Here is a 25,362-nt window from a genome sequence, read left to right as displayed (position 1 = left end):
GAATTCACATTTTCCACGGGGTGATACAGCAACCTCAGCACCCCTTCATCCCGCGGCTATGTCTGCAGCTGCATGGAGTAAAGCTTGCTGGCTAACGTAAGCTGGCTTGCTAACAGGAGAGCTAGATCTTTGCTGGCTGTCTATCAGGAGTGCTATGGTAACAACATCTTACTTAGCTAAGGTATAGCTTGCTTTTCTCATTTTATTTCACTTTTATAACTACTGGTCTACAAAAAGTATAGCTTCATTTTAGCACTTAATGTAGCCTTGCACAAGAAGAGCAGCGATGAAGGCGGGAACGCTACTGCTGCAACTCCTTTGGCAGATTGCAACCAAATGAACATGTGCATACACTGTCGCCTACTGTACTGGAGTGTGAGGCCGGCCACGACCTACCTACACACCTGTTACTCTAATAGCTAGTCCTGTATTTCTAATAACATAAAATAAAATAAAGTCCTACATACCTCACTAACCCCCATCCAACCTCTCTTACCCTATCAAACACTCCCTATCTAAATGATACAGTTCACACAATATAATATACACTCATCACACATTCTAGTGTCAGGTTTTCTTAAAGTAACTGTCCAGTGAAATTCTCACTACCTTTAAAAGTTTATATTCTGTTAAATTTGGGTTAACTTTGGGTATCCAAATAATGTTTTTGACTCTCAATTTATGTACACTGAACAAAAATATAAACACAACATGTAAAGTGTTGGTCCAATGTTTCATGAGATTAAATAAAAGATCCCAGAAATGTCCGATACGCACAAAAAGCTTACTTCTCTCAAATTTTGTTTACATCCCTGTTAGTAAGCATTTCTCCTTTGCCAAGATAATCCATCCACCTGACAAGTGTGGCAGATCTAGAAGCTGATTAAACAGTATGATCATTACACAGGTGCAACTTGTGCTCGTGACAATAAATCAACAGCCTGATCAACTCTATGCGAAGGAGATGTGCGCACAGCAATTGAAGGAGTGGGACAACATTCCAAAGGCCATAATCAACAGCCTGATCAACTCAATGCGAAGGAGATGTGTTGTGCTTCATGAGGCAAATGGTGGTCACACCAGATCCTGACTGGTTTTCTGAGCCACGCCCCCACCTTTTTATAAAGGTATCTTTGACCAACAGTATTCCCAGTCATGTGAAATTCATAGATTTCAGCAGTTCCTCCTTCCACTTGTTTTTACCTCCTTTTGAGTTTTTCAGAAGTCAACTATAGATTTTAATTTTGATGTCATGTTGGCTCATTGGCGGTCTACTTGCATTAATCATTTTAATGACTGGTATACGCCCACACCATTCCGTTAATGGGGTTTGTATGCCTACACCATTCAAACACAGAAAAGCTGCTTTATAACATACTTAATTAGACTTTTTGGGAAGGAAAACTATTCCCTTACATGGTAATTAACTACAGGTCATATTTCATTGAAATCCAGAAACACTGGACAGATTATTTTACTTTAATAGTAAACAAGCATTTCAGCTGTTAACCTTCATCTGGGATTTTATATATTTCAAAACGGTCGTGTATGGGTTCAGAGACCAATTATACAACATAAAAACGTGATGTGATTGGTAAATAAGTTGCAAAAATCGGACCACTAGGAGGAGGGTTTGGACATTTATAAAACCCTCCTTCCTATTAGACAAACTGTAGACCAGCAACCAAATCTAAGGGCAGAAACGAATTGGTTATACGTTTAACATAAAATAAGTACTTGTATCATTTTATTGTGCTGTAAGAGTTACTGAATTTCATTTTCATGGGTGAGAAGATACAATGTATACGAAACATACATTTAGCAACTTTGCAAATATATTTCTGCCATTCAATGTAATATCCGGGTAAATGCTTTTCTATTGCCAATGGTGCTAGCAAATCAAAATTCCAGGTTGCACAGCAAAATATTTAGGAGCATGGGAGCCCACAGTACCAGTAGTGGACATAGGAGGGCAGTGATGCACGCTATTCATATTCTGCCATAGTGGCTGATAGAGAATAATGAAAACGGTCTGGTGGGGAAAAGATGAGGAAGATTGCAGTGGGCCTCTAAAGAATCCGGACAACAAAAGTTTTGTGTTTTGAATTTCAGCGTAGAGCATCCGTCAAAGGATTCATCTCGGGGGTGACGACGGATGTTCAGGTTGAATATCTGAAGAGAAATCCTGGTGTGGTTGGTGGACCCTGCAATTCACCCGGCGTCTGACCTGCTAGGTGAATGTAGAAAAATAAGAACGTCTGACGGTCCCGTTCTTTTTAGATAAAGAGAAAATGACTACGCATGTGAAGCTTGGTGCTGTAAGAGCTTTCGTCCCCAAACTACTGCAGTGTAAGAATTGTAAAGGATTTGGCCATGTTTCAAGTGTGTGCAGATGGACAGAGTATACTGAAAAACTGTGTGTAGAAGGACAACGGTGTTGTGGTGGGGATCATGATCCTCAGTTCCTAGAGTGGCCTGTAAGGGTGAAGGAGATTGAGGTGGCAAAAGTTAGAGCGGCCAATTTAATCCCCTATGCGGTGGCGATTTAAAGGAATTGAGAAAACAAGTGATGCTAGTGAAGATATGGTAGTGGATGCACCACAGTCTGTATTAAATGTTTTCTGCCAGTCAAAATATACCCTGTGTTAAAAAGGTGGATTTTGTGGCATTCATTGCCACAGTTATAAACTGTACAGCACAAGTCTCAAAGAAGTCTAAGAAATGTGACATTATTGTGGCTGTGGAAGAAAAGTTTGTGGGACTTAAGGATTTGACATCTGAAGACTTGCAAGTGGTACTGGCTCCGGAAGACCCGCCTTCCCAGGTTCCCCTTGAGCCTGTGTAGGGATCAGATCTGCTTTTGTTTTTTTAACACAAACGTTGTCAGATTTTGTTTGTTATTATTTGTTAGTTTTGTAGTATTTTGGTAGTTTGTTCAGTTTTTTGGGACTCCTGTTTCTATCCCGGACAGTAGGTGGCAGGATGCACATTAAATTGTGCGATCGCCAATATACCATATAAGAAGAAGATAGAGAAGAAGAGTTCATTCAGGAAGCTCTGTTAAACGTTTTTGGATCAATATATATCAAGGTAACATCAATGAAACGCATACATTATGTGAATTCTTGGCATGTTTTGGTAAATAATTATGCTGTTTGTGGCAGAAGAGTCAGCTAGCCTAGCAACCATGTGTCATACTAATGTTAGCTAGCTTTCTAGAGACTGTCAGTGTAGCTAGCAAGCTAACTAACTTGGTAAGGCAGCCATTCTGTAAACATTGATGGCTGAAATAATTCAATTTCTGAATATATTTGAAGTTGAATGTATTTTACTGTAACAAAGGTATATTAGCCATCAGGCTAGCTACTGTAGCTAGGTTGGTTAGAGCTGCTAGTACAGTGTTCTATCTTTGTTGCTACCTAGGTAGAGCCTTTATACACCAGATTGAAACTCGTGGATGGGTGGGTGGTTTTTATGAATGGGCAACACGTCACACTCGTGATGTATGTAGTTTGCAATTCATTCCAACGGCTGTCTTGTCAATACTTGTAAATAGTACCTAAAATAACTCCCATGATGACATGTTTGGTCACCATACTGAGAGTTGACAAATTGTGTGGGTGCAGGCTTTTGCTCCAACCAAGCAGTAACACACCTGATTATTGTCAGAATGCTTTAGAATCAACTGGCAGTGATTTCAAACCTTGACTGTGGAATGTGTGGATGAAATGTAGTTAGGTGTTGAGGAATTAATAAAATAATATTGTAGCCTGACCGGGACTTGAACCCTGGTCCAGTGACTGTCAAGCCAACATCTTAAACCCCAACGCCAAGAGGTCTGAACCACTTGATGAGGTTGCTAGGTGTTGGGTAAGGTCTCTACATTACCCCCTTCCTTTGGTTCTCTCCCTCTTCCTTTCCCTCTGCTCCTTAGAGCCTATGAGAAGGAGATGAGTATCCCAGATTACATGCAGTGTGCTGAGGACCATCAGACGGTCTTGGTGGTGGTCCAACCAGTGGGCATCGTCCCTGAGGACCAGTTCTTCAGGATCTACAAACGCATTGCCTCTGTGGCCCAGGTAAGCATTCACTATGTGTACTCACTATGTGTACTAGCTATGTGTGCGTCCCAAATGGCACCCTATTGCAGGGCTAACACTGGTCAAAAGTAGTGCGCTAAGAAGTCGTGCTTCTACATTCTGCTTCTACATCTGCATTGCTTACTGTTTGGGGTTATAGGCTGGCTTTCTGTATAAGCACTTAGTGACATCTGCTGATGTAAAAAGGGCTTTATAAATACATTTGATTGATATAGGGAGTAGGGTGGCATTTGTGATACAGTCTAGGCCTATTTCTTATTATTTATTGAAATATGTAACCCCGTTCACTTTGTAGTTTTTTTTTTATGTCATTTTTTTTACCATTGAATCCTGATTGTCAAATGATCCCTTTTTTGTTCTGTGTTTTGTCTTTTCATGGTGTTGGGGGAAAAAAGGTGTCCACCCAGGACTCCCAGAGGAACCTCTATATCCGTTACCGGCACCACTACCTCCCTGAGAACAACGAGTGGGGAGACTTCCAGACACATCGCAAGGTTAGTTGCTTTGTGGCTCTTATTTTTCCTGTTTGTTGCTTTAACTAATGTTTATTTGGGTTTCAGAAATGCACTTTGTTGTTTGTTATGTGTCCTTTACAGCAGCCTTTCGCAAACCTCTCCTTGGGCCCACAGCTGTTCCATCTATTTTAAGTATTCCACAGTTAGCATACCTGATTCAACTTGTCTATTAATCATCAAGCCCTTGACTACTTGAATTAGGTGTGCTAGTTTAGGGCTACAACAAAACTGTGAAACGTCTGGGAGTTCCCAAGGCGAGGTTAGAGAAGCACTGCAGTGCGGTGTGTCTTTTTGTCCTGTGCGTGACATTTCCCCTCAGGAATAATAGTATTATCTGTCTATCTATCTCTATTCATCTCTATCTAGGTGGTGGGCCTCATCTCCGTGACGACCTGTGGTTCAGCTAAAGAGTGGCCCCAAACGTCGGACCGTTTCCACAGCCAGAAGGATGTGTTCGGAGCCACGCTGTACGACTCACGGCTCCTGGTGTTCGGGCTGCAGGGGGAGATAGCAGAGCAGCAGAGGACAGATGTGGCCTTCTACTCTAGCTATGATGACTGTCCCGATGTGGAGAAGAGGGTGGAGGACTTTGTGGGGTCCATCTTCATTGTGCTGGAGTCTAAGAGGCTGGATAGAGCCACAGACAAGTCTGGGGATAAGATACCACTGCTTTGTGTTCCTTTTGAGAAGAAAGACTTTGTGGGACTGGACACTGATAGCAGGTGAGTTGTCTTTTTTTCTGCACTCTATTCGGGTTTTATAGGTCTGGAATCATCTACATGTTTTGCTGCTTATATAGTTTTTCAGCTGGTCAATGAATTTGGAATTAACAAAGTTGGTTATTAAAAACGTTCTATGAGCCTGTACTGTAACTGCTGAATTAAGAAATAGTCTATTAGGTTTACACTTTATTAAATGCCTCAATTTGTCAAGTGAAGCCTAAAGGTTGTTAGATGGTTTTTACTTGGCTGGTTGTTCCAAAATGCTGGAGAAAGTCTGACCTCAGTGTTTCTCTGTGATGTCCGTCGTCAAGATCGCCTTGTCATTACATTAGTGTTGCTAAGGACAAGAGTCAATGTTGCGTGTTTATTTCCTCGTTGAAAAATCGGTTTATTTTTGCTTCTTTCCATTTTATCTTGGTTACTTTATTTGTTTTTCTCATTTGTTTCTTTCATACTGTCCTGTGAGTTTATTGTTGCGTGTGAAAAGGTGAGATGCTGTTAGACACATCGCTTTAGTTAAGCCCATCCTAGTTCCAGCTTAAGCCCACTCCTAAACGAGACACTCCGCCCTGGCCCCATCCCCTACCCCAGTGCTCTTGTGCATGGGTTCATAGCTTAGATCCAAACTCATCACTCCTCTCAACTTTGTATGAAATAAAATCATAACAACTAGAGTTCTGAAGGAGCTGATAGTTTGGACATGCAGAGTACAGAACACTGTCAACGACTGAGGCTTGTGAAGGTTGGTTCACTTAAATGGTGAGGATAGCCTATCTATTCTATTATGTGCTTGTAAAGGTTTGTCCAGGCTTTCAGGAACATGATGATTGGGAGGTTGTTACCTGACCCGGGCTTGACTGAGTGAATAAGGTCTATGCTCTAATTCTTCTGAAGCATCACACATTCTATAACATGGTTGTCATATCTTCTACGATATTCTGCTGCTAGTACACTATAACATGGATCTCATATCTTCAGTGGTGGATTTGGGTATAGGCGGCATCTTCCCGGGGGCAACATGGGGCGCCCGCACAAAAATTCTGATTGGTGACATTTGCGCGATTGGTTTTCTATCGTTCATTTACACGTCACGTCAATGATATCATGTCACCGTGTGGGACTGTGGGTCAATTAACCTTACATTTACATTTTACATTTTAGTCATTTAGCAGACGCTCTTATCCAGAGCGACTTACAAATTGGTGCATTCACCTATAATATCCAGTGGAACAACCACTTTACAATAGTGCATCTAAATCTTTTAAGGGGGGGGTTAGAAGGATTACTTTATCCTAACCCAGGTATTCCTTGAAGAGGTGGGGTTTCAGGTGTCTCCGGAAGGTGGTGATTGACTCCGCTGTCCTGGCGTCCTTGTCGGAGTGGGCGCCCTGATTCTAGTTTGTGAGCTAGGCAGGCTACTTACTGCCTGGGAAGGTCTCCCACTCAGAAGTACGAGATGGGGAGGAGGGTGGGGGTAGGTTGACCTCAGGTCTCCCCACTGGAAGCCCGAGGTAGGGGGAGCGGGGGAATCTATCAAATAGCGCACCACTAATTTTGTACAGTAAATCAACGTTTATTTGTCAAGTTCGCCGAATACAATAGAGAATAACCTTACAGTGAAATGCTTACTTACAGGCTCTAACCAATAGTGCAGAAAGGTATTAGGTGAACAATAGGTAAGTAAAGAAATAAAACAACAGTAAAAAGACAGGCTATATACAGTAGCGGGGCTATAAAAGTAGCGAGGCTACATACAGACACCGGTTAGTCAGGCTGCTTGAGGTAGTATGTAGACATGGTAAAAGTGACTATGCATATATGATGAACAGAGAGTAGCAGTAGTGTAAAAGAGGGGTGGGGGGGGGGCACACAATGCAAATAGTCCAGGTAGCCATTTGATTACCTGTTCAGGAGTCTTATGGCTTGGGGGTAAAAACTGTTGAGAAGCCTTTTTGTCCTGGACTTGGCGCTCCGGTACCGCTTGCCATGTGGTAGTAGGGGTACAGTCTATGACTGGGGTGGCTGGGGTCTTTGACAATTCTTAGGGCCTTCCTCTGACACCGCCTGGTGTAGAGGTCCTGGAATGCAGGCAGCTTAGCCCCAGTGATGTACTGGGCCGTACGCACTACCCTCTGTAGTGCCTTGCGGACAGAGGCCGAGCAATTGCCGTACCAGGCAGTGATGCAACCAGTCAGGATGCTCTCAATATTGCACTAATGCAATTAGTAAAATCAGTCACACTACGAAATGCTACCAAGGCTAATCTGAAAACAAGGCTCCCTAAATTTTATCAGCATATCGAATGCGTGACCCATTTCTGACCACCATTTCTGACCATTTCTGACCCTTGCTCCCAGCCTATAGACAGAAACTAAACAGGAAACGCTCATGTCTGTTCAACGCTGGTCTGACCAATCTGATTCCACGCTTCAAGATTGCTTCGATCACGTGGACTGGGATATGTTCCGGATAGCTTCGAACAACAACATTGATGTATACGCTAATTCGGTGAGCTAGTTTATTAGCAAGTGCATCGGTGATGTTGTACCGACGGCGACTATTTAAACCTTCCCCAACCAGAAACCGTGGATTGATGGCAGCATTCGCGCAAAACTGAAAGCGTGAACCACTGCTTTTAATCAGGGCAAGGCGACCGGAAACATGACCGAATACAAACAGTGTAGCTATTCCCTCCGCAAGGTAATCAAACAAGCTAAGCGTCAGTATAGAGACAAAGTAGAGTCGCAATTCAACGGCTCAGACACAAGAGGTATGTGGCAGGGTCTACAGACAATCACTGACTACAAAAAGAAAACCAGCCCCGTCGCGGACCCGATGTTTTGCTCCCAGACAAACTAAACAACTTCTTTGCTCGCTTTGAGGACAATACAGTGCCACCGACACAGCCCGCTACCAAAACCTGCGGGCTCTCCTTCACTGTAGCCAACGTGAGTAAAACATTTAAACTTGTTAACCCTCGCAAGGCTGCCGGCCCAGGCGGAATCCCTAGCCGCGTCCTCAGAGCATATGCAGACCAGCTGGCTGGTGTGTTTACGGACATATTCAATCAATCCCTATCCCAGTCTGCTGTTCCCACATGCTTCATGAGGGCCACCATTGTTCCTGTTCCCAAGAAAGCTAAGGTAACTGAGCTAAACGGCTATTGCCCTGTAGCACTCACTTCCGTCATCATGAAGTGCTTTGAGAGACTAGTCAAGGATCATATCACCTCCACCCTACCTGACACCCTAGACCCACTCCAATTTGCTTACCGCCCCAATAGGTCCACAGACAACGCAATCAAACTGCACACTGACCTAACCCATCTGGACAAGAGGAATACCTATGTAAGAATGCTGTTCATCGACTACAGCTCAGCATTTAACACCATAGTACCCTCCAAACTCGTCATTAAGCTCGAGACCCTGGATCTCGACCCCGCCCTGTGCAACTGGGTCCTGGACTTTCTGACGGGACGCCCCCAGGTGGTGAGGGTAGGAAACAACATCTCCACCCCGCTGATCCTCAACACTGGGGCCCCACAAGGGTGTGTTCTCAGCCCTCTTCTGTACTCCCTGTTCACCCATGACTGCGTGGCCATGCGTGCCTCCAACTCAATCATCAAGTTTGCAGACGACACTACAGTGGGAGGCGTGATTACCAACAACGACGAGGCGGCCTACAGGGAGGAGATGAGGGCCCTCGGAGTGTGGTGTCAGGAAAATAACCTCACACTCAACGTCAACAAAACAAAGGAGATGATCGTGGACTTCAGGAAACAGCAGAGGGAGCACCCCCCTATCCACATAGACGGGACAGTAGTGGAAAAGGTGGAAAGTTTTAAGTTCCTCTGCGTACACATCATGGACAAACTGAAATGGTCCACCCACACAGACAGCTTGCCTCTTCAACCTCAGGAGGCTAAAGAAATTCGGCTTGTCACCCAAAAACTTTTACAGATGCACAATCAAGAGCATCCTGTCGGGCTGTATCACCGCCTGGTACGGCAACTGCTCCGCCCACAACCGTAAGGCTCTCCAGAGGAAAGTGAGGTCTGCACAATGCATCACCGGGGGCAAACTACCTGCCCTCCAGGACACCTACACCACCTGATGTCACAGGAAGGCCAAAAAGATCATCAAGGACAACAACCACCCGAGCCACTGCCTGTTCACCCCGCTATCATCCAGAAGGCTAGGTCAGTCCAGGTGCATCAAAGCTGGGACCGAGAGACTGAAAAACAGCTTCTATCTCAAAAACAGCTTCTATCGCCATCACAGACTGTTTAACAGCCATCACTAACATCGAGTGGTTGCTGCCAACATACTGACTCAAATCTCTAGCAACTTTAATAATAAAAAATTGGATGTAATAAATGTATCGCCAGTCACTTTAAACAGTGCCACTTTATATAATGTTTACATACCCTACATTACTCATCTCATATGCATATACTGTACTCTATACCATCTACTGCATCTTGCCGATGTCGTTCGCCCATCGCTCATCCAAATATTCATATGTTCTTATTCCTTTACACTTGTGTGTGTATAAGGTAGTTGTTGTGAAATTGTTAGATTACTTGTTAGATATTACTGCATGGTCGGAACTAGAAGCACAAGCATTTCGCTACACTCGCATTACCATGTGTATGTGACCAATAAAATTTGATTTGAAATAAACCATATTTCATTCATAATACTGTGAATATGTAGTTTCACAGACATATTGTTGCATTTTTTTCTGGTTTGTGTGAAATCGTTCAGAAGAATATAAAACCAGTCTGCACACCACCAAGGTGAATTGGTTTAGTCGTGATTCTTGGTTGACAGTGTTGGTGGATGGGTAATGTATTGATGCTCGAGTGCCAAATCAACACATTTGTTTCTATTTGTCTTTTACTACTTTTTGATTTCGATGAGTTATTCATGTATATGGTTTTAAATGTTATGATTATTTATTTGTGGTGTTCCAAATTTCTGAATAAAAATTACAGTTGGTGCAGAAGGGTGCTTTTCTTTTTGTCGGGGGGGGCTGAAGGGGGGGTTCTCTCAGGGAGCCATACAAGCTAGAACCGCCACTGCATATCTTCTACTAAATTCTGTGTCTAGTACACTTTACCATGGATCTCATATCTTCTACTAAATTCTGTGTCTAGTACACTTTACCATGGATCTCATATCTTCTACTATATTCTGTGTCTAGTACACTTTACCATGGATCTCATATCTTCTACTAAATTCTGTGTCTAGTACACTTTACCATGGATCTCATATCTTCTACTAAATTCTGTGTCTAGTACACTTTACCATGGATCTCATATCTTCTACTATATTCTGCTGCTAGTACACTTTAACATGGATCTCGTATATCCGTGATTCATGGAGGGATGCATCACCTTCAACTAGGCTTATTATTGCACCTACTTATGAAAGCATGCCTTGAATGTGGTATCCATGTTCTTCTAAGCAGACCATACATCATGTATTGCTCATCATTTTATTTCACTAACTAGGCTAACAAATGGTAACATAGGCATCGTTTGTTTTCATCCGAACAGTTTAGGCCCAACTCATTATTCTGAATCTAAACAATATGAGCAAAGCAAATGTACCATAAATTCACTAATAACGTGGAAGTCAACCCCATTTACCTCAATTGACACATAATGTTCTCTAGGTAACAGAATACAAGGTGGGTTTGACCCTAGACCTTCCCAGTATCTCAGGCTCCAGTAAAGAGTTAGACAGAGGTCTTAAACTGGCCCCCTTTTCTTCTGTTAGAATTTCAAACGGTGATGTTGTTGTCGTCCTCTTCAATCCTTGTGTGTTTAATGTGCTAGACTTCAGGATCAGGGTCGTTGGGATTATTTTTCTCTATTGGGTTCTCCCCTCCCCAACCCCTGTCTCCCTTGCTTGTGCTGTCCCACCCCACACACACCACTTGTAACTGATAAGATTCATTCAACACTGAGTCTCCTCTGCTAGCACCCAATGGGACCTGGGTAAGAAAATACGTTATGCTTAAAGAAGGACTTTTATTTTGGAAACCATACGAATGAGAGAGACAACAAAATATAGTTTTTTTGTGAAAATTATGTAAGAAGTAAACCCTACTTGGATACTTGTTTGCTGTAACGTGGACAAAGTTGTATTGTAAATGGATACCTCTACGACAACTGACTGACACTAGTTGATGTTTCTTTCCCTCCTCCTTAGGCACTATAAGAAGCGTTGCCAGGGCCGTATGAGGAAGCACGTTGGGGACCTGTGTTTGCAGGCAGGCATGTTGCAGGATGCCCTGGTCCACTATCACATGGCTGTGGAGCTGCTCCGTTCTGTCAATGACTTCCTCTGGCTGGGGGGTAAGACTGAGGAGGAAGACGTGGCTCTACTTTCAAATCCAATAAAGCAGGGGTGGATACCCTGCAGGTTTTTGCTCCGACCCTACTATAACACACCTGATTCGACTAATCAGCAGCTCACCACGACCTTGAAGGCAATCAGGGGTGCTACAACAGGGTAGTAGCAAAATCCTGCCAAGCCCAGTAGCTCTGCAGGAGGAAGGATCATCACCCTTGCCATACTGTACATACAGAATGGCCTTTAGTCAACTTCTAATGGAGGGTATTCTGTTTCATTGACACATCTCCCTTGTGTCTTGGTTCTCCAGCTGCGTTAGAGGGCCTGTGTTCAGCCTCTGTTATCTTCCACTACCCTGGAGGAACAGCAGGGAAGGCTGCTGGACGCAAACCCAGCCTGGCACAGGGCCAGGGCCAGGAAGCCGACGCAGGGAAGAGACACCGGCCAGGTAAGCAGCACTCCTCTCTCTCGCGTGCTCTCCCTGTGTGTGAGGTTGGGGGTGGTCTTCTCCGTAGTGATATTTGTGATGGGGCCGAGGTATTCAAGCAGTGAAAGATACTTATTTTTTTTTTTTTACTTCTTGTTCGGCCAAGCCAAGTAGAGGTATGGGTGAGGTAGAGGTATGGGTGAGGTAGAGGTATGGGTGAGGTAGAGGTATGGGTGAGGTAGAGGTATGGGTGAGGTAGAGGTATGGGTGAGGTAGAGGTAGAGGTATGGCTGTCTGTACGTCTGGAGAGGAGGGGTTGGTGGTACGGTTGTAATGTGGATTGTATTTTACTGTGTGGAGGTTGTGGTGTTTATGGGGAGGGGGGTGTCTGTACGTCTGGAGAGGAGGGGTTGGTGGTACGGTTGTAATGTGGATTGTATTTTACTGTGTGGAGGTTGTGGTGTTTATGGGGAGGGGGTGTCTTTAGTGTAATATCTCATTAAACACAACTTGTGTTGTGGGACAGTGGAAGATGTCCGGAGGTTTCTGAATGAGCTGTGATTATAGGATGGTTGGAAGGAAGCGGTCTCCCTGGCTATTTGACGTGTGGCCCAAGCAATTGCAGCTAGTACTATGACAACACAAGTTTTGCTACGCTTTTCTCAGTCCAGCTGCTTCTGTTGTTCTGTGCCCTGGACAACTTTACCTGAGAAATCCAGTGGCCCCCACAACCTAACCCATTTGTTCTGAACAGTATTTCATATCTTATTTCCTTTCACGTCTTTACTTAATATTATTAACAAGTCAATTACTTTAACCCCTAAATAACCACACATATTTTGCTTTAGTGTATTACTGAAGTAATTAGAAATAGTATACACTACGGCGGGGACTGATGGGGAAAGTCACAAGGAACCGTTTAAGAAGCGGCTCGTTTGGGGACTAACATTGCTTTCAGTAACTTACTGCACTGTGTGAACCTGCGTTCTCTCTCTGTGTGTCTGTCTCTGTGTGTTACCGTAGGGGCGCAGGAGGTTCTCATAGACCCAGGTATGGTATGACACTAACAGGGCAGCCCTGCATAGCGTTACACCTAGCTAGACATCTCACCTGCCTGTGTTTGCCTGCTGTGGCTCTTTTCCCTCTTACTTGTTGGTTTTATGCTTTTTGTGACGACAACCTCCTAACTTGGTCCTGGATCTGTTAGTGCTGTCTTACCAACTAAGGCCAGACAACACAAACAGATCTGGGACCAGGCTATCAACCCATTGCACTACATCTGATTCCAACGTTTTATTGTTTCCACCACTGGTACATGAAAAGTGATATTATTTTCCCGCCTCTTAAGGCAGGGGTTGTATTCCTGTTATTCTTGTCAGCGTTAATGTTGTTGGGTGTTCATGCTTGATTACATCATTGACCTCTTCTCGTCAATGAATGGTAACCATTTTAAATCCTAATCAACAACAAGATATCCAGCACTATAACCTCCAATTTAGATGAAAAAAGTAATTCAGACATGCACCAGAGGGTGGCGATGTTGGTATTGTAGTACTGCTTATTGAGGCATCCAAGCTATTTGTCTGTTCTTCCTGTAGCCTCAAGTTACAATGTAGAACTGTTCAGTGTGAGGCATTTTGGCCAACCTATCAGTAGGATATGTTGCAGAAATGAAGCTCTTATATGTTACCTTTTTAGGGACTGGGGTTGGTTTTACTAGACCATTCAAGGGGTCTGTGTAAAGTGTGTAGTTCTGGGTCTAGATGTAACATGTTGCACATTTTTCAAACACTTAAATGTTTTTGTTGTTGTAATATAATCCATTTAGCAGATGCTTTTATCCAATGCGACTTACAGCCGTGTGTGCCTAAATTGTTTACGTACGGGTGGTCCCGGGAATCGAACCCATTATCCTTGCGCTGTAAGCACCATACTTTACTAACTGAGCTAAAGAGGAGCACTTAGCAATGTTTTTATTCAAACCAAGTTACAGTACAGTGAGTGTATACGTTTCTAGTATGTGTGTGTGATCCCAGAGTAGTCTTATGATTCACATGTAACGCAGTGTCATAGTGACATCGCCGCGACACCGTTGCTATGGACCCAGCTAGCGCCGTTTCTAGGCAATGTTTTCTCAATACAAAATCTGTATTCAAATCACATAGGTAGACGAGAGATACTACTCCTATTTCAATTGAAACGCTTCAAACTACTGAGCACATTTTGATCACGTAACAGTGCGCAGTGACCCGCTAAAGGACTTTTATTTATAGATAGATTGTTTTGTATTTCCATATAAAAGTGAATGCTGTGCATGTGGCAATTATTGAGCGTTGTCTTGATATCTCGGTGTTTGCAACGCCTGTCGACGCTGCATTAAGTGTGTATGCTCAGGTAAGCTATACTCAGTGTCTGAGTAAGTTACTGTTGATTGTTGTGACTTCGGCCATATGCATGGATGTGAACAGCCAAGTGGTGGACGGGTCTGATAACATTGACAATATTCCCAGTCATTAATGTCATTTTTTTTGCCGCCTCCTCTTTCTCGCTCCTCCTTTTCTGTCTCTCTCTCCCTCTCCCCTCCCTGTCTCTCGCTCTTGCCCCCCAGGTGCCCTCACAGCAAATGGGATCAGTGCAGACACCAGCAGTGAAATCGGCCGGGCCAAGAACTGCCTGAGCCCTGAAGACATCATAGAGAAATACAAGGAGGCCATCTCCTACTATGGCAAGGTATTGGAAAAGACAAGAAGTAGATTTTCCCACACACACTATTGAATGCTCCTATCTACTTTGTTCCATCTCCTGCTATGGCAAGGTAATGGACAATAATATTTCAAAAGCACTGTACGTACATCTAGCTAATTTTCATCTGCAGGGTACAAAAAGTATAAATCCTAGGAAATAAACAGACACACACACACACACACACACACACACACACACACACACACACACACACACACACACACACACACACACACACACACACACACACACACACACACTGTTGAATGCTCCTGCATACTTCATTACATTCAACGTTTCAACAACAAGGTTCAGTGTTTGCGCTTTGCAGACCGATGCTGTTTGCAGAGAGTATTCCATTATCCACTATCCAGTTTGCAGTTCTCAACATGTCCACCAGGGGTCAGTAGCTCACTAGGTATCAGTGATGGTTGGGCAGTCTGCAGCAGCAGAGAGAGGCTGTGTGCACACTGTAAACAAACTACTACATGCTGACTACAGGAGAATGTCTTAGTGCACTGAAGTCAACATTGGAAAGCTTAGCTAGCGTGATGTCACTGTCTGTTACAATTAGCCAAATGGAAGTGTGGGGCCATCTCAAATGTCATATTACCCCAACAATTGAATCCCCCCCAAAAAAAAATGTAGAGCATCATTGCCATTAAGACTAGACATTAGTTAATTGCATTGTTAGTCTATTAGTAACTATACTTACTGTTATAACACAGGTATACATGAAGAAAAACGAACAAACAAAGCTAAAAGATTGGGATAAAACACAGATGCGTAACATCCATAACATCCCAGTAGACCTTCTGAAACTCTGCAGTGTTTTATTGCTACTATTATAATAGGATTTTTGCTTTGAACTTGCTTGGCCCTTATACATGTAACTAGTTCACTCCAAATTAAATTACATTTTATCTCGACACGACGGGACCATTCAGATATTAATTGAATTTTAATAAGGAGACAAGGGTGGCTGGCTGGTTGTGTGAGAGAGAAGTGAATGGAGTCCAGTTTCTACTTCAATATAACTACGAGGTGGGAACCCGGAAGTCCCCTGGAAGAACCATGTGGCGTAAAGTAACAATGAAGGACAGAGGTTCCGTATCAGCCCATGGACTGTGATCAGTAATCTCACGCCTCTGATACAGATGTCTGTATTTGAAAGAGACCGATGATGCAATACATCTGTTCAGAATATTACGCAGGGTGGGAAAGGTCACAGAATTCCTCATTGGTTAGTTAGGTTTTCCTTATGCTGAGACTGGGCCGTGTCTGTTCTTATCGTCTCCATCTCCCTCCCCCAGTATAAGAATGCAGGTGTGATAGAGCTGGAGGCGTGTGTGAAGGCAGTCAGGGTGCTAGCCATTCAGAAGAGGGCCATGGAGGCCTCAGAGTTCCTCCAGAATGCTGTCTACATCAACCTGGGACAGGTAAGTCCTCAGCTGACATGTAGATGTACCTTTCTGGGGGGAGAGAACCGTCATACTGGTCTCAAACACACTGTAAGGGACCAGAGTTTTACCTAGTCAAGTCCCATGCTTACCACTCATATTCAGGAAAAACTCTGTGCCCCAGTTGTCGTCTAACCAGGGTCCAGAGTTTTACCTAGATCATGTAGTCAGGAAACACTCCTTGCCCTATGGGAAACCAAAGGGACTGCCTGTCAAACCCCAGGTCCCATAGAGCCTGTCAACCCCCAGGTCCCATAGAGTCTGTTAACCCCCAGGTCCCATAGAGTCTGTTAGCCCCCAGGTCCCATAGAGTCTGTCAACCCCCAGGTCCCATAGAGTCTGTTAGCCCCCAGGTCCCATAGAGTCTGTCAACCCCCAGGTCCCATAGGGTCTGTTAGCCCCCAGGTCCCATAGAGTCTGTTAGCCCCCAGGTCCCATAGAGTCTGTTAGCCCCCAGGTCCCATAGAGTCTGTTAGCCCCCAGGTCCCATAGAGTCTGTTAGCCCCCAGGTCCCATAGAGTCTGTTAGCCCCCAGGTCCCATAGAGTCTGTTAGCCCCCAGGTCCCATAGAGTCTGTTAGCCCCCAGGTCCCATAGAGTCTGTTAGCCCCCAGGTCCCATAGAGTCTGTTAGCCCCCAGGTCCCATAGAGTCTGTTAGCCCCCAGGTCCCATAGAGTCTGTTAGCCCCCAGGTCCCATAGAGTCTGTTAGCCCCCAGGTCCCATAGAGTCTGTTAGCCCCCAGGTCCCATAGAGGCTGTTAGCCCCCAGGTCCCATAGAGTCTGTTAGCCCCCAGGTCCCATAGAGTCTGTTAGCCCCCAGGTCCCATAGAGTCTGTTAGCCCCCAGGTCCCATAGAGTCTGTTAGCCCCCAGGTCCCATAGAGTCTGTTAGCCCCCAGGTCCCATAGAGTCTGTTAGCCCCCAGGTCCCATAGAGTCTGTTAGCCCCCAGGTCCCATAGAGTCTGTTAGCCCCCAGGTCCCATAGAGTCTGTTAGCCCCCAGGTCCCATAGAGTCTGTTAGCCCCCAGGTCCCATAGAGTCTGTTAGCCCCCAGGTCCCATAGAGTCTGTTAGCCCCCAGGTCCCATAGAGTCTGTTAGCCCCCAGGTCCCATAGAGTCTGTTAGCCCCCAGGTCCCATAGAGTCTGTTAGCCCCCAGGTCCCATAGAGTCTGTTAGCCCCCAGGTCCCATAGAGTCTGTTAGCCCCCAGGTCCCATAGAGTCTGTCAACCCCCAGGTCCCATAGAGTCTGTCAACCCCCTGGTCCCATAGAGTCTGTCAGCCCCCAGGTCCCATAGAGTCTGTTAGCCCCCAGGTCCCATAGAGTCTGTTAGCCCCCAGGTCCCATAGAGTCTGTTAGCCCCCAGGTCCCATAGAGTCTGTTAGCCCCCAGGTCCCATAGAGTCTGTTAACCCCCAGGTCCCAAAGAGGCTGTTAGCCCCCAGGTCCCATAGAGTCTGTTAACCCCCAGGTCCCATAGAGTCTGTCAGCCCCCAGGTCCCATAGAGTCTGTCAACCCCCAGGTCCCATAGAGTCTGTTAGCCCCCAGGTCCCATAGAGTCTGTTAGCCCCCAGGTCCCATAGAGTCTGTTAGCCCCCAGGTCCCATAGAGTCTGTTAACCCCCAGGTCCCATAGAGTCTGTTAAGCCCCCAGGTCCCATAGAGTCTGTTAGCCCCCAGGTCCCATAGAGTCTGTCAACCCCCAGGTCCCATAGAGTGTGTCAACCCCCTGGTACCATAGTCTGTCAGCCCCCAGGTCCCATAGAGTCTGTTAGCCCCCAGGTCCCATAGAGTCTGTTAGCCCCCAGGTCCCATAGAGTCTGTTAGCCCCCAGGTCCCATAGAGTCTGTTAGCCCCCAGGTCCCATAGAGTCTGTTAGCCCCCAGGTCCCATAGAGTCTGTTAACCCCCAGGTCCCATAGAGTCTGTTAGCCCCCAGGTCCCATAGAGTCTGTTAACCCCCAGGTCCCATAGAGTCTGTTAGCCCCCAGGTCCCATAGAGTCTGTCAACCCCCAGGTCCCATAGAGTCTGTTAACCCCCAGGTCCCATAGAGTCTGTTAGCCCCCAGGTCCCATAGAGTCTGTTAGCCCCCAGGTCCCATAGAGTCTGTCAACCCCCAGGTCCCATAGAGTCTGTTAGCCCCCAGGTCCCATAGAGTCTGTTAGCCCCCAGGTCCCATAGAGTCTGTTAGCCCCCAGGTCCCATAGAGTCTGTCAACCCCCAGGTCCCATAGAGTCTGTTATCCCCCAGGTCCCATAGAGTCTGTTAGCCCCCAGGTCCCATAGAGTCTGTTAACCCCCAGGTCCCATAGAGTCTGTTAGCCCCCAGGTCCCATAGAGTCTGTTAACCCCCAGGTCCCATAGAGTCTGTCAACCCCCAGGTCCCATAGAGTCTGTTAACCCCCAGGTCCCATAGAGTCTGTCAACCCCCAGGTCCCATAGAGTCTGTCAACCCCCAGGTCCCATAGAGTCTGTTAGCCCCCAGGTCCCATAGAGTCTGTCAGCCCCCAGGTCCTGTACTCAGACACCTGTCACTGCTGCTTCCCTGTGTGAGGAACACCTGCCAACACACAAGTCCCATAACTTGACACACAGGAAAGCTCCTCTGACAGGTGCCTGAGGCCATCCTGCGAGGGACTGAAAGCCTGCTCTATTCAGGCAGTCACACAGTGTGCTCTGCTCTGTAGGCCTGTCTCTCTGGAGGGAAATCTCACTTGAGTCTTGGACGATTCTGCCAGTGTGCCACCACCTCCTTTCCGTTGTGCAGTGACTGATCATTCTCCTAACCTTTCCACAGATTTGTTTTATAAATCAAATTTAACTTTTCCAGAGATTTGTTTGGAAATAAGTATAACTTTGTGTTATCGTCAAGGATTTATAATAATATATGCCATTTATTAGCAGACGCTTCTGCTAGGGCCTCCTGAGTGGCACAGTGGTCTAAGGCACTGCATTGTAGTGCTAGAGGTGTCACTACAGACCTGGGTTCAATCCCAGGCCCAGGATCCTCCCAGTTAGGGGAGGGTTTGGCCAGGGAGGGACTTGTCTCATTGTGCTCTAGCGACTCCTTGTGGCAGGCCAGGCGCCTGCAGGCTGACCTCTGTTGTCAGTTAAACTGTGTTTCTCTAGAAGAAAATGAAACGCACACCTATTAAGGCAAGGTGCTGGCTCGCAGAGTAGACAACTTGAAAATAAGGGAGAGCCGCACACTCTAGGAGCTCAGATGCAAAAATGTAATATCCAACGTTTCAACAGCCAAGCTGTCTTCATCAGGGTATCATCACAAACACTGCAGGGTGACTCGTTTATATAGTGTCAGAAGACACACAGGTGTCTGTAATCATGGCCAAGTGTGGCCTAATATCATTGGTTAATTCTCAAATATAAAAATGGCATACAAAGAACAGCATACAAAACAACAAATGGATAGCATACGATCATAGATTCATTTTAGACTACACAAGCTTACAAACAATTACAATGGCAAAGTCACAATAATCACAAGAATGGCTTCAGATCAAAGTCTACGTTGGGACCGTCTTTAAATTAAAGATCCAGGCAGCCTCTCGTTTTAACAATAAATTATCGAGGTCACCCCTTCTCCTAGGGAGGGTGACATGTTCGATGCTAGTATAACACAGAGACGAAATCGAGTGATTTTCTTCTAGATTATTCTGTTACCCAGTAAACAGCACCCAACCGACAAAAAAGCTCTAAAACGATGCCGAATGATCATTCTTTTCCTGACACTGGTCAAAGACCCAAACAAGATGACTTTGAATATAGCCAAAGGGATCGTGATAAGATCATTGTTTTTGACATGCCGGGGGGTAATTCTGACCTCTCGAAAGAACCGTTACATTTATCTAAGCGCCAGACGAGAACGCATCTACATATAGTCACTCTTAGTGATTATGTGTGTCAAGGCATTATTCCACGGGGACTCAGGTGGCAAAAAGAGCCATCATTGGGACAGGGCACAGATGATTTCTGTGAGCGCTGGTGTGCCATCCTGAACAAACGCTCTATTGATTTAATGACATTAATTGTTGACCAGTTGAAAAAGGATTTTATTGAAATGGATAATACGATTAAAGACAAACGCACAGCTGTACAAATAGCTGTTAATGATGATGGCATATTCAATGAACTGATGAAAACTAACCAAGCGCTCCAGGACAAGTTGTCTACAGAAATAAAGGAACTTATAATCAAGAAATTCAACCAAGACAAAAGAGACAAGGCCGAGGATAAAGTCTACTTCTGGAGAAACCCTGACAGAGGAGGTCCTGCTCCTCCTCTCCATGACAGACGCAGGAGGGATGCTGCTTACTTCCATCCACCCCCGTCTGACCAACACTCTACAACCAGCGCCTCATCGGCTTCCAGTGGCAGTTTTTTACTCAACGAGAGACTGGGCCGACGGAAGCGCGGAAGGTGGCCGTGGACCGACGAGATGCCGCACCCGACGGGGTAAGAAGAAACGACTATCAGAGGCAGAGGAGACCGTTCACACGGTCCCAGAACCCACGGGACTGAGTGTCTTTAATTTAGCAAGATATTGAGCCCTGCCCATGTCTCTTTGCTTAATAAAGGGTTATCTTTTGTGCCTACAACCCAGTGCAACGATTTTGATGTTAAGGTAGACATGTTTAAGTTTTTTAGAAACGTTTAAGGGAATACTTTAGCTCCCCTAATCATGATGTTTCTATTGAACCAGTAGGTTATTCACCTGCACATACTCCGACTCCTTTTAGAAGTAACAGTTATTTTGTACCTCCAGCCAATCGCAATCATTCTATTGAGACATATTGCAGACTGGTAGAAAAAGATGTTGTTCATCTCCTTAAGAACAAACAGGAGTCCAAGTCTTTCCATAATTTACCTAAGGATGAAAAACAAGCTTTGCTTGATGTACAATCTGATACGTCAGTCCTTACCCGTCCTGCTGATAAGGGTGGGTCGGTGGTACAATCTGATACGTCAGTCCTCATTCGTCCTGCTGATAAGGGTGGGTCGGTGGTACAATCTGATACGTCAGTCCTTACCCGTCCTGCTGATAAGGGTGGGTCGGTGGTACAATCTGATACGTCAGTCCTCATTCGTCCTGCTGATAAGGGTGGGTCGGTGGTACAATCTGATACATCAGTCCTTACCCGTCCTGCTGATAAGGGTGGGTCGGTGGTACAATCTGATACGTCAGTCCTCATTCGTCCTGCTGATAAGGGTGGGTCGCTGGTACAATCTGATACGTCAGTCCTCATTCGTCCTGCTGATAAGGGTGGGTCGCTGGTACAATCTGATACGTCAGTCCTTATTCGTCCTGCTGATAAGGGTGGGTCGCTGGTACAATCTGATACGTCAGTCCTTATTCGTCCTGCTGATAAGGGTGGGTCGCTGGTACAATCTGATACGTCAGTCCTCATTCGTCCTGCTGATAAGGGTGGGTCGGTGGTACAATCTGATACGTCAGTCCTTATTCGTCCTGCTGATAAGGGTGGGTCGGTGGTACAATCTGATACGTCAGTCCTCATTCGTCCTGCTGATAAGGGTGGGTCGGTGGTACAATCTGATACGTCAGTCCTCATTCGTCCTGCTGATAAGGGTGGGTCGGTGGTACAATCTGATACGTCAGTCCTTACCCGTCCTGCTGATAAGGGTGGGTCGGTGGTACAATCTGATACGTCAGTCCTCATTCGTCCTGCTGATAAGGGTGGGTCGGTGGTACAATCTGATACGTCAGTCCTCATTCGTCCTGCTGATAAGGGTGGGTCGGTGGTACAATCTGATACGTCAGTCCTTATTCGTCCTGCTGATAAGGGTGGGTCGGTGGTACAATCTGATACGTCAGTCCTTATTCGTCCTGCTGATAAGGGTGGGTCGCTGGTACAATCTGATACGTCAGTCCTCATTCGTCCTGCTGATAAGGGTGGGTCGGTGGTACAATCTGATACGTCAGTCCTTACCCGTCCTGCTGATAAGGGTGGGTCGCTGGTACAATCTGATACGTCAGTCCTTACCCGTCCTGCTGGTAAGGGTGGGTCGCTGGTACAATCTGATACGTCAGTCCTCATTCGTCCTGCTGATAAGGGTGGGTCGCTGGTACAATCTGATACATCAGTCCTTACCCGTCCTGCTGATAAGGGTGGGTCGGTTGTACTCATGGATAGGACAGCTTATGTAAATGAGTGTCATAGACAACTGCTTGACAACACCTTTTACAAGAAACTCAGAAGTGTCACTACTTCCCAATTTCAGAATACTATCTTTACTGTCCTAGATGGGTATTTAAGTTCTGGTCAGATAACCAAAAAAGTACATGACTTTTTGGCTATTCAACACCCTAAAATTGCCACTTTCTATACTTTGCCGAAATTATACAAGAATGTTACAAAACCTCCAGGGCGCCCTATTGTATCGGGCATTGATGCAGTAACGGCCCCTATTGTAGCGGGCATTGATGCAGTAACGGCCCCTCTATCTACTTTTGTTGACTTGTTTATTAGACCACTCGCAGAACAGCTCCCCTCCTTTGTAAAGGACACCAGCAGTATGATCTCTATCATTGAATCTCTTGATCCTCTGCCTGAGAACACCTTGTTAGTTACTTTTGATGTTGAGTCGTTATACACTAATATTCCACACGAGGGCGGTATTGAAGCCATGGAACATTTTCTCCTGCAACGTGACCCTAATGAACTACCTTCCAGTGCCTGCATAATAACATTGGCTGAAATAGAGCTCACACATAACTATTTCATGTTTCTAAATGATTTCTTTATTCAGACGAAGGGTACTGCTATGGGATCCTCCATGGCTCCTAACTATGCTAATTTGTATGTGGGTTACATGGAGAAACAGTCTATTTTCAACCCTCTCAAAAATGTTTTCTTGCCTTATATCATTATTTGGAAACGGTATATTGATGATATTTTTGTTCTATGGAGGGGTGATGCAAAACAGCTCCAGGCGTTCCATGCTTTTCTTAACTCCTGTTCTGAACATTTGAGATTTACTATGCAATCTGATACACGTCAAATCAGTTTTGTTGATCTTCTGATCTTGTGTGAAAATAATGTTCTATACACTGATCTTTACAGGAAACCTACTGATCGTAACAGTTTGTTGAGCGCTGACAGTTGTCACCCACTTCCCTTGAAAAATAGTTTGCCCTACAGCCAATTCTGTCGAATCAAAAGAATCTGCAAAAAACAATCAGATTTCGACAGAAATATGGCTGAGACACACAGAAAGTTCAAAGAGAGGGTGTACAAAAATGATCAGATTAATATTGGCATTGATAAAATTCAAAACAAAACGAGACATGACCTTTTTTAAGGTCAGTCTCGCAAAAAGATGCATTCTTGCGTTCTAACTACCCGCTATTCAAAGCGCTCTGAACAAATTAAGGGAATCGTTCACAAACATTGGCACATTCTAAAATACGATGATAGTCTCGGTAATGTGTTTTTGGACCTTCCCTTGGTCGTATTCTCGTGGGGCAGAAATCTCAGAGACCAATTGGTACACTCTGATTTACCACCCCAAGATATCCCTGACCATCTATTTGTGCCCCTACTGGATGGAAATTACAAGTGTAATGGCTGTGCTCAATGCAATGGCACTTATAAATGTAGATCCTTCAAACACCCACAAACAGGGAAATCGATCCCAATCAAAGGTGTTATTACGTTCTCCAATGAGGCAGTTATTTATCTTATAACTTGTCCTTGTGGTAAAAATGATGTGGGTAAAACAAAGCGTGAATTAAAAGTACGTATCTCAGAGCATCGTAGCACTATTAGGTGCAAAAACTTGACTTACCCAGTTGCGGCCCACTTTTTGGAAGCAAACCACTCGATTTCGTCTCTGCGTTATATTGGCATCGAACATGTCCCCCTCCCTAGGAGAAGGGGTGACCTTGATAATTTATTGTTAAAACGAGAGGCTGCCTGGATCTTTAATTTAAAGACCCTTGCTCCCTTCGGTCCCAACGTAGACTTTGATCTGAAGCCATTCTTGTGATTATTGTGACTTTGCCATTGTAATTGTTTGTAAGCTTATGTAGTCTAAAATGAATCTATGATCGTATGCTATCCATTTGTTCTTTTGTATGTCCTTTGTATGCCATTTTTATATTTGAGAATTAACCAATGATATTAGGCCAAACTTGGCCATGATTACAAACACCTGTGTGTCTTCTGACACTATATAAACGAGTCACCCTGCAGTGTTTGTGATGATACCCTGATGAAGACAGCTGGCTGTTGAAACGTTGGATATTACATTTTTGCATCTGAGCTCCTAGAGTGTGCGGCTCTCCCTTATTTTCAAACTGTGTTTCTCTGACACACTGGCTTCCGGGTTAAGTGGGCGGGTGTTAAGAAGCGCAGTTTGGTGGGTCATGTTTCGGAGGACGCATCACCCGACCTTCACCTCCGAGCCCGTTGGGGAGTTGCAGTGATGAGACAAGATCGAAATGGGGGATATATGCTAAATATATTATTATTATTATAAATCCTTGACAGTAACAGAAGTTATGCAGCTTATTTCCAAATGAATCTCTGTAAAAGTTCAATTTGATTCAGAAAACAAATCTGGGACAACCCGTACATAAAATGTATGCACGCATGACTGACTGTACGTCTGACATTTTAGGTACGGGTGGTCTCGATTTAAATGCAGTGTTTCCATGTGTGTGGTTTAAATATTTCAATCTAAATAGTTTCAATCTAATAAAATCAATCCATCACCAACCAATCAACCAACCAACCAATTAACCAACCAACCAACCAATCGTGCTTCTACACCTGCACTGCTTGCTGTTTGGGGTTTTAGGCTGGGTTTCTGTACAGCACTTTGAGATATCAGCTGATGTAAGAAGGGCTATATAAATACATTTGATTTGATCAACCAACCAATTAACTAACCAACCAACCAACCAACCAACCAATCCATCACCAACCAACCAATCAACCAACCAATCACCCAACCAACCAATTAACCAACCAACCAACCAACCAACCAACCAA

At 44.9% G+C, this 25,362-nt stretch overlaps 1 protein-coding gene across 2 annotated transcripts in view; it reads left to right on the top strand.

Moving 5' to 3' along the window:
• The first annotated feature begins 2,892 nt into the window (after nt 1–2,892).
• LOC106570238 (trafficking protein particle complex subunit 9) overlaps nt 2,893–25,362 on the top strand; it is a 361,123-nt gene continuing 338,653 nt past the window's right edge. Inside the window, exons 1-9 of one of the 2 annotated variants that reach the window (XM_045694752.1) lie at nt 2,893–3,090; nt 3,935–4,079; nt 4,496–4,594; nt 4,982–5,337; nt 11,556–11,701; nt 12,010–12,147; nt 13,150–13,176; nt 14,735–14,856; nt 16,185–16,310. In XM_045694752.1, the coding sequence (XP_045550708.1) occupies nt 3,951–4,079; nt 4,496–4,594; nt 4,982–5,337; nt 11,556–11,701; nt 12,010–12,147; nt 13,150–13,176; nt 14,735–14,856; nt 16,185–16,310 (1,143 nt within the window). In that variant the 5' untranslated portion in view covers nt 2,893–3,090; nt 3,935–3,950. The remainder of the gene's footprint in view (nt 3,091–3,934; nt 4,080–4,495; nt 4,595–4,981; nt 5,338–11,555; nt 11,702–12,009; nt 12,148–13,149; nt 13,177–14,734; nt 14,857–16,184; nt 16,311–25,362) is intronic. The other variant, XM_045694753.1, reaches the window with a different exon arrangement.

The sequence above is a fragment of the Salmo salar genome, chromosome ssa14 (genome assembly GCF_905237065.1).
Source record: "Salmo salar chromosome ssa14, Ssal_v3.1, whole genome shotgun sequence".
Taxonomy (NCBI): Eukaryota; Metazoa; Chordata; class Actinopteri; order Salmoniformes; family Salmonidae; genus Salmo; species Salmo salar.
The sequence above is the reverse complement of the archived record's forward strand: the minus strand, read 5'-3'. Positions and strand labels throughout refer to the sequence as shown.